The sequence below is a fragment of the Diceros bicornis genome, chromosome 35 (genome assembly GCF_020826845.1).
Source record: "Diceros bicornis minor isolate mBicDic1 chromosome 35, mDicBic1.mat.cur, whole genome shotgun sequence".
NCBI lineage: Eukaryota > Metazoa > Chordata > Mammalia > Perissodactyla > Rhinocerotidae > Diceros > Diceros bicornis.
The window spans coordinates 1246509-1262708 of NC_080774.1; the positions used below are offsets into that span (position 1 = coordinate 1246509).

General features: G+C 44.7%; 1 protein-coding gene across 5 annotated transcripts in view; it reads right to left on the reverse strand.

The window, feature by feature from the left end:
* Positions 1 to 16200, reverse strand: part of SFSWAP (splicing factor SWAP) — an 82866-nt gene that overhangs the window by 772 nt on the left and 65894 nt on the right. For 2 of the 5 annotated variants that reach the window (XM_058531216.1, XM_058531221.1), the window contains exons 15-18: positions 13221 to 13376; positions 11740 to 11865; positions 1577 to 1741; positions 19 to 91 (exon numbers count right to left, since the gene is read on the reverse strand). In XM_058531216.1, the coding sequence (XP_058387199.1) occupies positions 19 to 91; positions 1577 to 1741; positions 11740 to 11865; positions 13221 to 13376 (520 nt within the window). The remainder of the gene's footprint in view (positions 1 to 18; positions 92 to 1576; positions 1742 to 11739; positions 11866 to 13220; positions 13377 to 16200) is intronic. The other 3 variants (XM_058531217.1, XM_058531219.1, XM_058531218.1) reach the window with 3 other exon arrangements.

The following is a 16200-nucleotide window of genomic DNA, read 5'->3' on the forward strand; positions in this document are numbered from 1 at the left end:
CAGACACTCCCATTTTACCTGAGTTATTTTGCTCTGCACAGAAGATACAATCGCTGAAGAGATCTGACCGTCTTTTTCCTGAGAAACCCCCCTAATGCAAACAAAGAGAGATCAGCAGCTTAAAAAATACTTAAAAATCTAGAGATCTTTAAAAAACATAGAAAAGTACAATGAATAACAACATAATAAACATCCTTACTCCTGACTCCTTAGAACTAAAAAATAACATTTTACTATATTTGTTTCCAGTGTCTTTAAAAAAGAAATCAACATTATAAATATATATTTTACTTTTATATTTTGTTAAAACACACATTTGAAATATTTTATAAAATGCAACCTAACTAAAAAAGAATATTTTCACATAAATATTATATAAGACACATTTTAAAAAGAGACGAAGAAATGGAAGCCCCCGAAGGCTGGAGCCACGCTCCCAGAGCTGTGACCACGAGTGGGCACTTCTGGCTGGTTTTTAGGACTCACGCATGCGTGGACATGACACAATCAATTGTCGGGGCCTGCAGGCCTTACATTCTACCTTTAAAGAAGCTATGTCTTAGATTCCAGTCTGTCTCAAGTGAGCTGTGGTCTCGGCTACTCACACGCCTGCACTTCCAATTTTGGGGGAGCCTGTGATTCACACAGATGAAAGCAGTAGGGCTACAACCGAGAATGAGTGGGCTCGATTCCCAGACGGTCCACTCCTGACCCCTGCCCAGGCTCCGGGTGGATCGGGGGGGCGGGGGTCCTGGCTTTCTGAAACTGGAACTGTCAGGCAAATGCCTCCTGACAACCACGGGTGGCCAGTCAATGGACAGCCCACGATGCCGGCATGGGGACCCGCATCTGTGCTGCTGGCCAGGCTGGCTGTGCGCCAAGCAGGGGGACCTGGACATCACCTCAGCCCGTGTGGTCGGGAAGCGACAGTTTTGCCCTGCTTTTAGTGGCTTGGAGTGAGCCATGTGTGGATGGGGAGTTCCGGGTCCCCATCACCTTGGACCCCCAGTGCCTGGCTCTCTCCCTCCGTTATGATCATGCCAGGCTCCACGGCTCCCGGTGAGGACAAAGGCGCCATCCTCGGGTGGTTTGAGAACCAGCAGTTGGAGAACGGCTGCTGTCACACTGAAACACGATTTCCCAGCTGGTCAGACAGAGGGAAGTCCTTGCCTCGGCATCTGAGAGAGGCACGTCCACACACAGGACCCTGCGTCTCGTGGGGTGGCAGCGGCCCATCCCACGCCCGCTCGCATCTCTGAGGTTGGCCCATGGACAATCACAGAGACTCAGGCCAGTCCATGACTCCCTCTGCCTGACGGGAGGTGGGGGGGTCAGCCCAGAGCAAGGGGCAAAGGCGGTGGCTTCCAGATGGTGCTCCCAAGGCCGGGCCCTAGTTCTGACCACCCTCGGTGTCTGCCCTCTGCTCATTTAGTGCCCAGCCGAAACGTGGATAAGGGTGTGGGGAGCAGGGGTCCCCAGGCCTGGGCCAGCAGTCTGCTAGCTTTCCCCCTTCCGGGCTCTCCCCCATGAGGAGCACCCTTGTGGCCCAGAAGTCAGGGTGGAGCTGGGGGGCTACCTGGAGCGCTCCTGGCTGGAGCCCCGACTCTCCACGGGAGAGATGCTGGCCGAGTGGGCCGAGTGCCGGCGTGTGGCCTGCCTGCTCGGGGATGCTGACTGAGCCCCTGCCTTGGACTTGGTCCGCGACCGCGAGCGCCTCTTCTTCTTCTTCTCATGGGGGCTTCTGGAAGGAAAGCGGTTTTAGACAAGGGCACAGCACTGGCTCTGAAGAGTTTTTGGGTAAGTGTTTTCCGAGGGACAATTTGGCGATTTCACCTTTCTATACACATTAACTCCTTTTTAAAGGAGTTAATATATATATATATATATATAAACACACATATTTATATATTACATATATACACAAATACCTGTGGGATTTAAAACATGATCAGCACGTTATCTGCATTTAAAATACCTAAGATAAGCAACCAAGTGCTGTTTATACTCTTGTTCATTTATGCTGACTTAATGAGAATTTCCAACAAGAAATGGAAAATTATTAAAATTAAGTTCTGCCTGTGCAAAACCTCAGCGTTTCCCTCTGACCCAGTCTGCAGGTGTGACTGCTGAGTGCGTCTGCATGTCCACCAGAGGCCCCGGCACTGCCCACAGGGGCCTCGGGGCAGCTGCGCCCTGCTCTCCCACCAGCCTCCTTGGCGGTCTCACGGAAGCCCTGCTGGGCTCTGACCCTGCCCGCCCTCCCCTCCCACACATTCCTCGTCAGCAACATCCCCCCGCCTCCTCCCCCTCCAGAGCCACAGCCTGCGCGTCTCCTCAGCCCACCCGCCTGCGGCCCGGACAGCCTGACTCTCCAGCTTCCCGAAGGTCCCCCTCCACTCCACACCCACCCTGTGACCCCTCTTCCCACTCCCCTAAACACATAAAAAAATACCGCAAGACAAAAAACACGTTTTCAGCTCCACTGCCCCTTGCCACTTGGTGGTAACAGTGATGTGTGGTCCAGACAGGCAGAGCCCCTTCCTCCTCTTTTTGAAATGCCCCACCCCCCGACAGACGCCGAGGTACCAGTCTGCACTTCGGTTTTAACTGAATATTTCCTGCAGGCTCTCTGCATGGATGTGTCACCGTTAATTTAATTGGCCCATCTTCTCTCCCTCCCTCCTTCCAGGCCGCGTCTTGCCACGATGCACCTACAGGATGAACCCTTGCTGTGAACTGCTGGGCCAAGGGACAGTGGAGGCCACGGCCAGACGGCCTCCCTCGGCTGCCCACAGCCTCGCTGACGAAGTGCTACCGAACTGTCCGACTTGCAGATCTGCAGGGTGAACGACAGGATCTTGCTGCAGTCTGAATCTGCGTGTCCTTCACTGCTCTGAATACGAACGTCTAGGGGTCACCACTTGCACAGCTCAGACTCCTCTCGGCTCCTTCAGGATTCTGTGTGGCTCGCAGGCCCTTCCAACCTGGGAGACACCCCAGGGCCTTTCCACATGCCCACTTACCCCCAAGACCAGTTCAACTGTCACCCTGGGTTTGGATCTCAGCCCTGCCACTTATCAGGGCTGTGTGACTTCATGCATTTCCTTGGTGCCCTCCCCGTGGTCTGCAGAGTGTGGGCTCCATGCAGGGCGCGTGCTAACCCCCATCAGTGCCGGCCCTGAGCAGCTGATGGGGGCTTAGCGTTTCAGTCCAGGGTCCCTGTGTTGTTCTTGTGCAAAGGCAGACTGGCACCAGAAGAGCAACCTGACGCTCCAGCACGGCGAGGCATGGGCTTTCTGGCTCTGCCTCCAACGAGAGGGAACTGGCCCGAAGTGGCAGCAGCGTGGTAACAAATTCAGCTGCGGTAAGGTGTCCCTGGTGAGCTGGGGCCATGGGCAGATGGTCTGACACACTGGCCAGGATAAAGAGAAGCGGTCCACTGATGGAGAGGCTGTCCTAGTGCTGGATACACAGATGTGGAAACCGCATATGACAGGCGTATTTTCTAAATTGCAAAAGTTTTGTGCAATTTTTATGTCTATACACATATGCTAGGATTTCAAATGAAGCAGCAAATAAATAAAATATTTCGTAGCATGTGACATAAGTCCAAAATGATTTAGGTTCCAAATCTGGCTAACTTTCTGTGGCTTGTTTCCTAAGTGAATTACTTAAAGGTAGGTTAGCAATCCTTGAGTGTAAATCAGGTTCAATTTTACTACAACTTGATCTCATGTGACAAGTTTCTAAGCTTTTGATTATGCAATTCATTCATTAAAAAAAAAACACTGAGGTGCACTTTACATCCAGTGAAACCTAAAGGTCTTCAGGGCTGTTTGCTGAGTTTCGGCAAGCACACACATGAAGCCCAGGTCCCTATCACAATCAGGACCACTCCATCATTCCAGAAAGTTCCCTCACTGCTTTCAGTCATCTGCACCTCCTTCCTACAAGGTTCTGATTCCTATCACATAAATTAAAATTCATATAAGCAGAATCACACAGTATTAATCCTTTGTGTCCAGTTTCCTTTGCTCAGCAAAATGTTCCTGAGATTCTTCCAAGATGCCGGCTGCATCACCAATTTGTTTCTTCTCCCTGCCAAGTAGTACAACCTACTGTCATTTGTTTATGCTTCCTCCTGTTAACAGACATCTGGGTTGTTTCCAGGTTTTGGCAACTATGAATCAAGTTGCCGTGGGGTCAGATGTTGAACTTCACCATGAATAAATACCTGGGACGAGCACAGCTGGGCCATGGAATTTCCCAAGTGGTCGCACCTCTCTACATGCCCACCAGCCACCACGTCTCCGCGTCCCAGGCGCTCGCACCCTTGCCAACACTTGGTAATGTCTGTCTTGTTTATTTTGAGCCATTTGTGTCAGTGTAAAGTAGTATCTCATTGTGGTTTTAATCTGCATTTCCTTGATAGGTGGCTAAGGATGCCAAGCATCTTTTCATATGCGTATTGGCTATTTAAATACATTCTCTCAGGAAATGTCTGTTAGGTCATCTGGCCCCTTTCTACTCGGGTTGTCTTTCTGGTATCAGCACAGGCCTTTGTCAGAGACACATATTGCAAACATTTCTCCCAGTCTTGGGCCTGCCTATTCATTTTCTTAACTGTGCTTTTGCGTGAAGTTTTAATTTCAACGAAGTCAAATTTATTACTTTTTTCCTCTTATGGGGGGGCGGGTTCTGTGTCCTAAGGAATCTCTGCCAACCCCGAGGTCATGAATATATTCTTGTTTTCTTCCAAAAGCTGAATCGTTCTAGTTTTCATGTTTAGGTCTCTGCTCCATCTTGAATTAACGTTTGTGTATGGTGTACAGGTCACTTTTTTCCATTCTGATAACCAGTTGTTCAAGCAAGTTTTGTTGAAAAGACTCTCCCTTTCTCACTGAATCGCTTTGGCATCTTTGTCAAACATCATCCGGCCACATAAGTTATGTGGGTCTTTTTCTGGACTTAATTCAGCTCCATTGCTCTGTTTGTAGGCCCTTATGCTCTGACCGCACTATCTGTGTCTCTCCCCACTCTACGGAGTATAACTGACATACAACATTGTGTAATGTAAGGTGCATAACCCCTAGTCTTGGTCACTGTAGCTTTCTAGTAAATCTTGAATTGGCGGTGAAAGTCCTCCAACTTTGTTCTTTTTCAATTGTTTTGGCTCCTCTAGGTCCTTTACAATTCCACACTAGTTACAGAGTTTCAGTTTGCCAATTCTAAGCCTGTGGGAATTGTGACGGGATTGCAGTGGACCCAGAGATCGGTTTGGGGAGAAGAGACATCTAAATAACACTGAGCCTTCCAACCATGAATGTGGCTCTCTCTCCACTTCTTTAAGTTCTTAAAATTTTTTTCTAAAATGTTTTCTGGTTTTCAGTGCAGAGAGGTCCTGCAATCATATTTTGTTACATTTATCCATAAGTAGTTTGTTTTTTTGGTACTGTTATGAATGGTCTTGTTTTTAACTTCATTTTTCGATTGTTCTAGGTTAGTATAGAGAAATAAACTTACAGATTCCTTAAGGTTTTACATAATTATGTAAAAAGACAGTTTCACGTTTTCCTCTCCAATCTTCATGCCTTTTACTTCTCTTTCTTGCCTTGTTTCTGATCTCAGGGGCAAGCGCTCAGTGTTCTCCAATAAGTGTGATGTTGGCTGTAGGTTTTTCAAAGTGGCCTTTATCAGATGGAGGAAGTTTACTTCTATTCCCACTTTGCCAAGAGTTTTTTTCCCCTTTTTTGCTGAGGAAGATTTGCCCTGAGCTAAAATCTGAGCCAGTCTTCCTCTATTTTGTATGTGGGTCCCCACCACAGCACGGCTGACGAGTGGTGCAGGGCTGCACTTGGTTGGTTAATGAACCTGGGCTGCCGAAGCAGAGCAAGCTGAACTTGACCACTAGGTCAAGGGGTGGGCCCCCCTTTTTCCTGTTTAATGAATCGGTGATGAACTGTGTCGAATGCTTTTTCTCCATCCATTGAGATGATGTGATTTTCTTCATTTCTTCAGCGAATACAGTGAATTACAATGATTGGTTTTTGAACACTGAAGAACCTTGCATTCCTGAGATAAATCCCACTTGGGCATGATGTATTACCCTTTTAATAAATTGCTGGACTCAATTAGCTAATATTTTGTTAAGGATTTTTGCATCTATGTTCTTGAGAGTATTGGTTTGTGAATACACATGCATACACGTGTGCATGTACACAGGCACCCCCATACATGCGTGTGTGAGCGCGCACACATGCACACACACACACACACTCTGTTGGTCTGCTTTAGGAATCAGAGTTATGATGGCCTCATGAGATGAGTTGGGAAGTGGTCTATCCTCTGTTTTCTTTCAAGAGTGTCTCTAAAACTGGTATTCCCCCCCACCCCCCAAAAAAACAAAACAAAACTGGTATCCCTCCATTACTGAATGTTAGAATTTACTGGTGGAAGCCGTCTGGGCCTGGAGTTTTATGGGAAGATTTCAAATTATAATTTCAATTTCTTCAGCAGATACGGGGCTATTCACATTGTCTCTTTCTTCTGCTGTCAGTTTGGTAGTTTCCTTCTTTTAAGGAATTTGTCCATTTCATCCAAACTGTAATATTAACTGGAATAAGATTTATTTCCTTATTATCCTTTTCATGTCTGTAAGGTCTTTCATTCTTGCTCAATCTTAAATAAAGATTTATCAATTTTCGATCCTTTTCAAAGGGCCATCTCTGGTTCCACTGTTGGTCTGCTTCCTGCTTCCTGTCTCCTGATGGCTCACCTTTATTAACCCCTGGCTTCTAGTTACTCTGGGTGCAATTTGTGCTTCTCTTTCTAGCTTAAGATACAAGATTTGATCATTGTTTTCAGACCATTTTCTTTTCCTACTATGAACATTTAAAGCTACTAATTTCCTTCTAAGCATAGCTGTACCCCATTATCATTCATTTCAAAATATGTTCTATGTTCTCTTTTGATTTCTTCTTTAACCTATGGGTAATCAAAAAATGTGTTAACCTCCAAATATTTGGGGACTTTCCAGATATCTTCTTATAGATTTTTTTTTTTAAAGATTTTATTTATTTATTTTTTCCCCCAAAGCCCCAGCAGATAGTTGTATGTCACAGCTGCACATCCTTCTAGTTGCTGTATGTGGGACGCGGCCTCAGCATGGCCAGAGAAGCGGTGCGTCGGTGCACGCCTGGGATCCGAACCCGGGCCGCCAGCAACGGAGCGCGTGCACTTAACTGCTAAGCCATCGGGCCGGCCCTAGATTTTTATACTTAATGCCGTGTGGTAAGGGCACATACTCTGTGTCATCTGCATCTTTTGGAACTCACTGAGACTAGTGAATGGCACAGCTGGGTGACTGTCCCACGTGTACTTCACCAGAATGTGCATTCTTCACTTGTGGGCTGCAGGGCCTCGTTGGTTAACGGTGCTGCTCACATTTTCTGTATCCACACTGTTTTGTTGTCTACCTTTAGTTCTGTCAGTTTTTGCTTCAAATATTTTAAAGCTCTTATTCAATGCACACTTTTATACTTTTTTTGGTGAAGATTAGCCCTGAGCTAACATCTGTTGCCAATTCTCCTCTTTTTGCTGAGGAAGATTGGCCTTGGGCTAACATCTGTGCCCATCTTCCTCTACTTTATCCATGGGACACCTGCCACAGCATGGCTTGATAAGCGGTGTGTAGGTCCACGCGCGGGATCTGAACTTGCGAACCCCAGGCCCGTGAAGCGGGGCCTGTGAACTTAACCACTACGCCACCGGGCTGGCTCCAGGTTTTGCTTTTTAATGCAGTCTAAAATCTCTGTCTTTTTACTAATGTTTTTAGTCCACTTATATTTAATTTAATTATTTGTATGAATGGTGTTAAGTCTATAATCTTCTTGTTTTCTATTTGTCTACTTGTTCCCCCCACAACTTTTCTGCTTTCTTTTGAATTAATAAAGTATTTTTAAGTCTCTTTCTTATACCCTCTATTGGCTTTTCAGCCACTTTTTTTTAGTGGTTGCTCTAGAGAATTATGATATGCATCCTTCAATTATAAAAGTCTATTGTGAATTAATAACACTTTACGTATAACATAAGAACTGTACAACAGTCAGGAAACATTTATCACAGACAGGAACCTATTCACTCACTCAGCAAATATGTATCCATGTGCCTAGCACAGTGCTAAGAAGTAGGAATTTAACGGCAAAAACCTCATAACTAATCATTTATTATTTACTGTAATTTTATAACTGGAAAATCCTGTTGAAGTGTGCTGTAATATGATTTGGTCAAACATTCTTATGAAAAACACTTTTACGATGTACTAAAAATACTTTTTATCAGTGTTGTTGTTTTATGTTTCCACACTGTACCAAATTTTCCTCTTAAAAATATTCAATATGCGCATATCTTGATTTCCAAATACTCCCTAAAAGGAACCAGAAATGGCAGACCCCAGGACTGGGCAGGGAAAGCACCAGCTAAGACTGGAATGTCTTGTTGTGCCAAAAAACAATAACATGCTCAAAGAACAATGGGGCCAAATGTGAGATAACGTCACCATCAAATAGAATAATAATGGCACTGGATTACTACGTAACAAATGAAAACACAAAACCCCAAACCCCAAAGTCCATAGTGATACTAAAACAAAGTGGGGGGGTCTTCTTTAGAGAAGGAAGGACAGAATTAGAAAGCCACCACCTGCCATCACCAATGTAAGAACTGACTCAGGCATGAGTGGATGATGAGACCAATGAGAGGAAAGCTGCTGGGAAGAGGACACTCACAGTCTCACAGTGCCACCCCACAGGTTACCTATTAGTTCAATGATGAAAAGGTAATATTACGTGGCAGATGCAACCTTAACCAAGGAATCAACCTCAGCATCACTGGTAATGGGCCAAACAGACACTTGTGTGTCTCCTGGTGTGAAGCAACCACCTATGCAATGTTCTTGCCAAAATACTGAACATGACCCTAGCCATGAGGACACAAGACAAATCTAGACTGTGGGATCTTCCATAATACAGCTGGCCTGCACTTGTCAAGGCTATGAAATACACACCCAAAGGAAGGACGGAGGGAAGATGGAGGAAGGAAGAAGGAAGGGAGGAAGAAGGGAGGGAGTGAGGAAGAAGGGAGGGAGGGAGAGGGAGAGAGAGAAAAAGCAGATGTGGCACATTGTTGAACTGAGCTAGAAGTTATACGCATATGAGTGTTCACTGTACTATTTTTTGACAATAAGTTTAAAATTTTCCAGTAAGTTAAAAAATTTTCAAAATCACAAGTCAATGAAAGCAGCACTCAATGACCAGCTTATAGAAATGATCCTTCAAATCTGGCAAGAGGCACTTTCCCCTGGTCTGGGGGACCTGATAGGATTAAAGAGACCCTGACATGGTAGATGAATTAGTTTACTTGCCACCACACTGAAGCAAAGACCCCTCACCCACTCTGAGTAGAAAGATGGAGGCGACACAGTCTGACTGCTGGGTTAACATAAACATAATTCAACTGCTAAGAGATCAAATTCTGGACTGACAGACAACTCTGGGTTTATAATCAGGACTACAGAATCAACCAGCAGAGGCACACACATTCACCTCTACCGGGATCCAGTGACTCCACCAGTTCACCGCTCCTCAGAGTCAGGCTCACAGGTCTATTTCCTCTCTCAGGGAGGCTAGCTCGGCACTGTAGTAAACTGAAATCTTAACTTCTTTTGTCTGACGTATTAACGTTCCAGTGATAACACAAGTTCTGACAGTTCCTAATGTAATCACCGTCTTATCCTGGGATATCTCTTGTAACGCAAAGGTTAATTTGAGGGCAAAGCAAGAACTCTTCTGTTAGGAGAGATCTTTTGCTATAAGGAATTAATTTTAGACCCTGCCCTTTACATATACCAAAGGTGATAACGACTTTCAAATGTTAAACAATTACTCGCTTAAGAAATAAAATTTAGGGGCCAGCCCGGTGGTGCAAGCGATTAAGTGCATGTGCTCCGCTGCGGCAGCCCAGGGTTCGCCAGTTCGGATCCCCGGCGTGCACTGACGCACCCCTTGGCAAGCCATGCTGTGGCGGTGTCCCATATAAAGTGGAGGAAGATGGGCATGGATGTTAGCCCAGGGCCAGTCTTCCTCAGCAAAAAAAAAAAAAAAAAAAAGAGGAGGCTTGGCAGATGTTAGCACAGGGTAGATCTTCCTTACAAAAAACAAAAAAAAGAAATAAAATTTACAATGGACTTCAATTTTCACCACATTATCCTGGAATAGTCAGGTGTGCTTAGGGTAGGACTGCGAAGGTACAAAATGTGATTTATAAACAGACAGAGTGAGTTTGCACATGAAGCCTTCACTGAAATCTACAGGCTTCAGTTCCTTTGCTGATTTTTCTGTTTTAAGAAGAGATCACATATCATCAATTAATGGAACTATCATATAACTAGCCAGAGTGCAGGAATACTTTTCTGTTAGAAACACCTCTTAGAACTGCTCCTGTTAAGGGTGTTGCTGAGAAGGCGCATCTTTGAAGCTGCTCGGCTTGTGTCTCTCGTAGACGGGCAGTATCGGGCGATTGCTGGGTGCACTTGTCTAAGAGCAGTGCTCTTCACACTTATATTCATGATCTGTCCTCTGGAAGGTTCTGGAACCCCAAGTGTCCTGACCCATACACTCTCAGCAGCACAGTATTATGAAATCTGAGGCTACAATCGCATCTTGCCTTTTCTGGGTGCCTCAATCACCAGGGCAGGGATGCTCCTTGTCTACCCCTCAGAGCCAGGGGGGCCCGTGTTAACTCCCGTGCAGGGCACAAAAATGAAGAACGCCTCATTTTCCAGGAGACTGGAAACACACAAGCCAAGTGGTGTAAAGCAGTCAGGTGGCACCACCCACACTGGAAGGAATGATTCCCAGACAGCACCCCTCAGCCGAGAGGGACACACCTGTTGGGGCATGAACGGAAGCTGCTGTCCACTGCTGTGCTCCCGGCTCAGGGTCCCAGTGGGCCCCTGAGAGGCACAGACGGCCCAACATGTCTTCTCAAGTCAGCAGTGGTGCCAGGACTTTCAGTGCGAGAGGTCAGCCACCCGCAGTGCCTCAGAGTTCTCTCCCTGGGAGGGAGAGTGGGGACCCTGGCTTGTCGGGTGTCAGAGGCCCGGACCAGAAGCGACAGCTGGGGCTGCTGCTTTAAGAGACATGGGAGCCGGCCTCCCTCACTCTCTTCAACTAAGACAGGTCTCTCCCAGCGGTCAAGGGGTCAGAAGACAGACCCTCTCCTTGCTCTTAGGCCCCATGAGGACTCTGTGGCCTGGTCACAGTCACCTGCCCCTGGGCAGCAGCAGGGATGCACTTGAGACTCGAACTTCCAATTTTCCTTGTCATTTGTCCCTTCACTTCCTTCTTCGTCAGCAGGTAAAGGGTAGGGCGCTGTGTGTGTGGGTCCAGAGGGGCAGCTAGACTTGGGGACTGGTGCTGGGTAAAATGTGACCCCAAGCAAGGCTCTGCAAGATCCCCAGTGGGACCACCCGCCTCACAACAGACGGCACCCCACTTCCAGCACAGCGGACCCCCACTACTTCTGAGTTCCAACAGTAAAGAAAAGCAGCTAAGAGGACTCAGTGTCTGCCAAAGCAGCCGTCTCCCCTGATGACAGCTCTGTTGTATAAATGTGTGCGCCAAGCCTTCAAGCTCCCTTCCAGCAGAGATTTTGTGTCTATGAAAACTCAGAGACGCCTACCTGGACCGGGTCCGCTTCCTGCTGACTCCAGGACTGTTACTCATCCGGTAGGCAGTGGGGACACTTCTTTCTTCCCTCCGTCTCTCGGGAGAGTGAGCTCTTCTCCGAGGGGACCGGGATCGTGACCTGGGGGGAGGAAGATGAGGTGTTTAGCTCTGTTGTCTGGTCGGCAGGAGGGAACCTCTACTGCTGAGGCAGCGATCAGGCCTTGTCTGAGTCTGCGGGGTGCCGGACAGGTGCCACGTCTGTCCCCTTAGAGGCTCCCCCTCGGCCTCACTAATCTACTGACACAGAACTGACTCCAGGCTCAGAGGCAGAAGTACTCCTCTCTCTCCCATTCCAGAACACTCATCACACCAACGCTAAACTTTTAACCAGTGCACAATTCATTCTGAGGCTGGAGCTATGTGTTGCTGGTCCAAATGTTCAACAGCAACTCACTCTCCACAATGCGAGGTCTGATTATGCAATTCATGGCCAACAAAGGCTGGCTGTTTCTCTCCCTTCCTCTTGCCTTTGCCCATTTCATCGCCCTAAAAAATTCTCAGCTCATGGACCTTTCTATCAGAATCAGGTAAGGAAAGGCAATGAAATTCAAGGGAGTCGTTTCTACTTGTTTTGAATCCTGGCACAGGAATAAACTAAAACGTAATGAAGTTGGAGGATTACCTGGACATTTCTCCTATTCACATGAATCCTACGGCCTCTGAGCATGAATACCAGGCTGTAGGTCTACTGGCATGAAGCCTAAATCTTTAGTCCAATTCACAACACGTCATTCTCATGATAATTTAGGCTAAATAGTTTAAGTTTATAAGATTTCTTGGATGCAAAGCCATCCATTAATATTTTATTCTTCCTCCCCACGTGCCTGGAAAAAGACTCCTTCTATTCATGCAGTGACATGATCCACACATGGCAACCAAGCCCCCATGGAGAGCCAGACTCAGAACTCAACTGACACTGGCCCCTAAAGGGGGCAAGGTCCTTTAGTGGAGGGTCCCTTAACGTTGGGTTAAGGACTCATTATTTTAGTTTTTTCTTCATTCAGTGAAATTATTGTTTTGGGAAGACCTGCAATAAGCAGGAATCTGGAAAAAAAAACAATTTCTTTTCATTCTGTTTCTATGACAACCCACTCAAAAACAATATAAAGAAGAGCAGTTTGATTCTGCCATTCACAATAAAGTCTACATTGAATCATTTTAATTAAAATAAACCCCCCAAAACAACACACACTGTTGTTCCAAAGATCAGCTTATAATCACATTCCACCCTCTTGCGTCACAGAGAAAACCCTGCGTCATTCCTGAAAAATAGCATAGCCGTGGAATGAACCTGCTCCAGGATAAACTACCATCAACTTTCGGGTCTTCTCTAGCATTACTGCTTTTTAGCTTATAAAATGGTTTCGATTTTTTTTTTCCAGACCTTTCCTAAGATTTATATAACAGATTACAAAGGTGAGGTCAGTCAGACACCTTGACATTTTACCAGGTTTTCCCTCAAAAGAGCTCCAGGAGTCAAATCTGCTCGTGGTCGAAGCTGCCTGATAATTGTCTTGCTCTGTTGCTGCTGCCACTGACGAGCTGCTCTGACAGGGCTCCGTGCTCAGTGTCTCTGGGGAGGCTGTGGGTCTGTGATATGGAGGCACACACTTCACGTTCAGAATAAAATGTGCTGGGCTGGGTGGTACTAGAACCCTGAAAAAAGCTCTGCTTAATCAAAGCTATAGCACCTATGGAACGCTTAAATGCAGAACTCTACAATAAACTCAAAATCAGGAAAATAAATTAGTTTTTAATGCCTGCAAATTCATAACTTTGAAATACAATACCATCTTGCAGTGGCTATTCATTGCAGTGAAGTGGCTGTTACCAGTAGATTTCAAGTTATCTGGGAAAAAAGCCCACCTCAGAAATGGGAGCAGTAAGCTACATCAGATCATTCTTAGGGTGTATTTTAATTAAAGAAGCTCTAATGCTTTTATTCTGTTAATTAGGCTCTTAATAATGCCACCACAACACAGTGCAAGAAACAGGAATTCCACTTTATAAGTAAATCATCTGTATAATGTGACCAGAGGCCTTCTTAAAAAGAAGATGAAACAAATTGAATTAAAAATTTTTCAAGCATAATACAATTCAGATATTTTTTATTGAATAACCATAACGGTTTGCTTTTAAATAAAGGCATAATGAGACTTTTTATCTGAACGATAGTGATATTTATAAATAGCTTCTTTTCACCAACATTGAACCATTTCATCTAACCCACTTCCTCCATTCCTGTGCATTTAGGTCTTTCATGTAACTGAACAAATGAACAGGTGACCTAGCAGCAAGGATCTGGTACTAACCAGCCTTAATAACCAAGAGGCCCCCAAGTTTTAGTTTTTCTCAAGTTTGAACTATGGACCAAACTTTACCCACAAATCCTTCCTAATTTCCTAAGGGGCAGCTGTCTCCAGCGGCTATGTCTGGGCGGGTTAGGAATGACTCCACACCAGCATGCTAACTTCACCTGCCACCTCGTGGGAATGTCCAGCCTCCTAATCCCGCCTTTAAGGAACAGGATCAGGAGATTAAATCAACCGCCTTCACTGGTTTGCTGTGTATTTTATCATGGGGAAAAAAGTAAGGAATCACAAATTTCAAACTAAAACACGACCCCAAATGTGTCTGCTCGAGTTCTTTTTGAATGTTAATATAACTATTAAAAAGAGTCATGTTAGCCCGCAGCTCCTACTTCCCAACCCTCCCCAGTGAAAGCCCTCACGGAGCTAACTTCTACGAAACCACGTGCACCCTCCACACAGAAAACCTTAAAATGATGAAATGCAATGTTCTATCTAGAGTTTCTCTCCATTTAGACATCCCTTAAACACTGACTAACCAATGAAACGAACACCAAAGTTGATCTTATCAAAAGTTTTAAAAATAAACTTAATCTTAGGCTTTAGTCCTTTAAATTTAGTTTAAAAATACCTAAACCATTAAAACCAAATTTTAATTTTAGGCAGTAAAAAAACTGCATGAGTGCTTCTTCATTCTATTAAGGTAGAGAACCTAATGTGATATAAAAATAGAAAACAACAGGAAAAAAAAGTCTTATACTTTAATCAATGTTGAATCAAAAGACACTAAATACTACCTTGTCGTAATCACTACGCTTTCTGAGAAGCAACATTCTGATTTCCAAAACTAAAGATTTTTCTATGACTAATTCACCCTTGCAGGTCCCGAATCATCTATAATTTAAACATATTGGATAAATGGCACTTCAACCATACAAACATCATGTATATTAACACAAAAATTATTTACGATATAAAAGCCTTCCTAATCTTCTTCTACATTTTAGACAGGATTTAGTAATTCATCCTATTTCAACTGTAGTCTCCTCCACCAGCAGAGATAGTAACAAGTGTGTATTTCGCTTGGAGCTGGCAGTAGTCTTCCTAAAACAATGGATTAAGTTGTGTCAGGCCCAAGAAACAAGTCTGATATGTCCTATGTAGATATTATGTCTGTAAGGGGTTATCTATCTGAAAAGACAGATAGTTAAAGAAAAAATTATGACAGTATCATAAGTAGCTTCAATATTTTGGTTAAAATTTAATTATTTTTTACACTTCAACAGTTCACATTGCTGAGAACACCAACTCTCTCATTTTATAACTGTTGCATTCTGAACCCACTTAGACCCCTGGAAGTGACTAGTGCTGGCAGAGCTTGGACTGAGCAAGCAGGTCTGCAGCTTAGAAAAACGTAGTCTTACCAAGTAAAGCACAGACGGGCTCTTCTCAGAAGGAAGCGCTGAGGCAGGACTCCACAAGGTGGAGGTGAGGACCCACCAGCTTATCTGGCTTCTGTCCTCATGGCCCCGAGACCACAGTAAGGCTGGTCTCTCTGCCTTTGACCCTGAGCTCAGAGGTGCTCTTGTTTCAAGGCGCAGCTTCGTCATGTGCTAGCTTTCAAGGCAAAACTTCATGCGCAAACACTTTGAAGGTTTTATTTCATACTATTTTTTAAATTTTATAATAAACTTGCACTTTGCCTTGACAGTTTATCTAAGCTGCAAAATCAAACACCAAAAGTCTGACTTATTGAGTGAACTTAAAAGTCAGCCGATTTAACTCAACTGAAAGTATCACGTGGATACCACCTCAGTGATTGAAATTAAAGTCGTGAGAGTTATGAAAATACTCAGCTCTGTTGTCAACTAAAATATTTTAACTGTAGATCAAATTAAGGTAAAATTGGTCATCTACCATGACAGTAGAACTCACACTCAGAAAATTTTTAACTTAATTTTTTTACCTGAAAGTTACAAACTAAGGAGTAGGATTTGCTTCTTGCACTTGTCAGCACTGAATATATAAAAATAATACAATACATTTGTATATAAAAATATGTAACTCTAAATCTATTCTAAAATAAAAAATTAAAAAGTATTAAA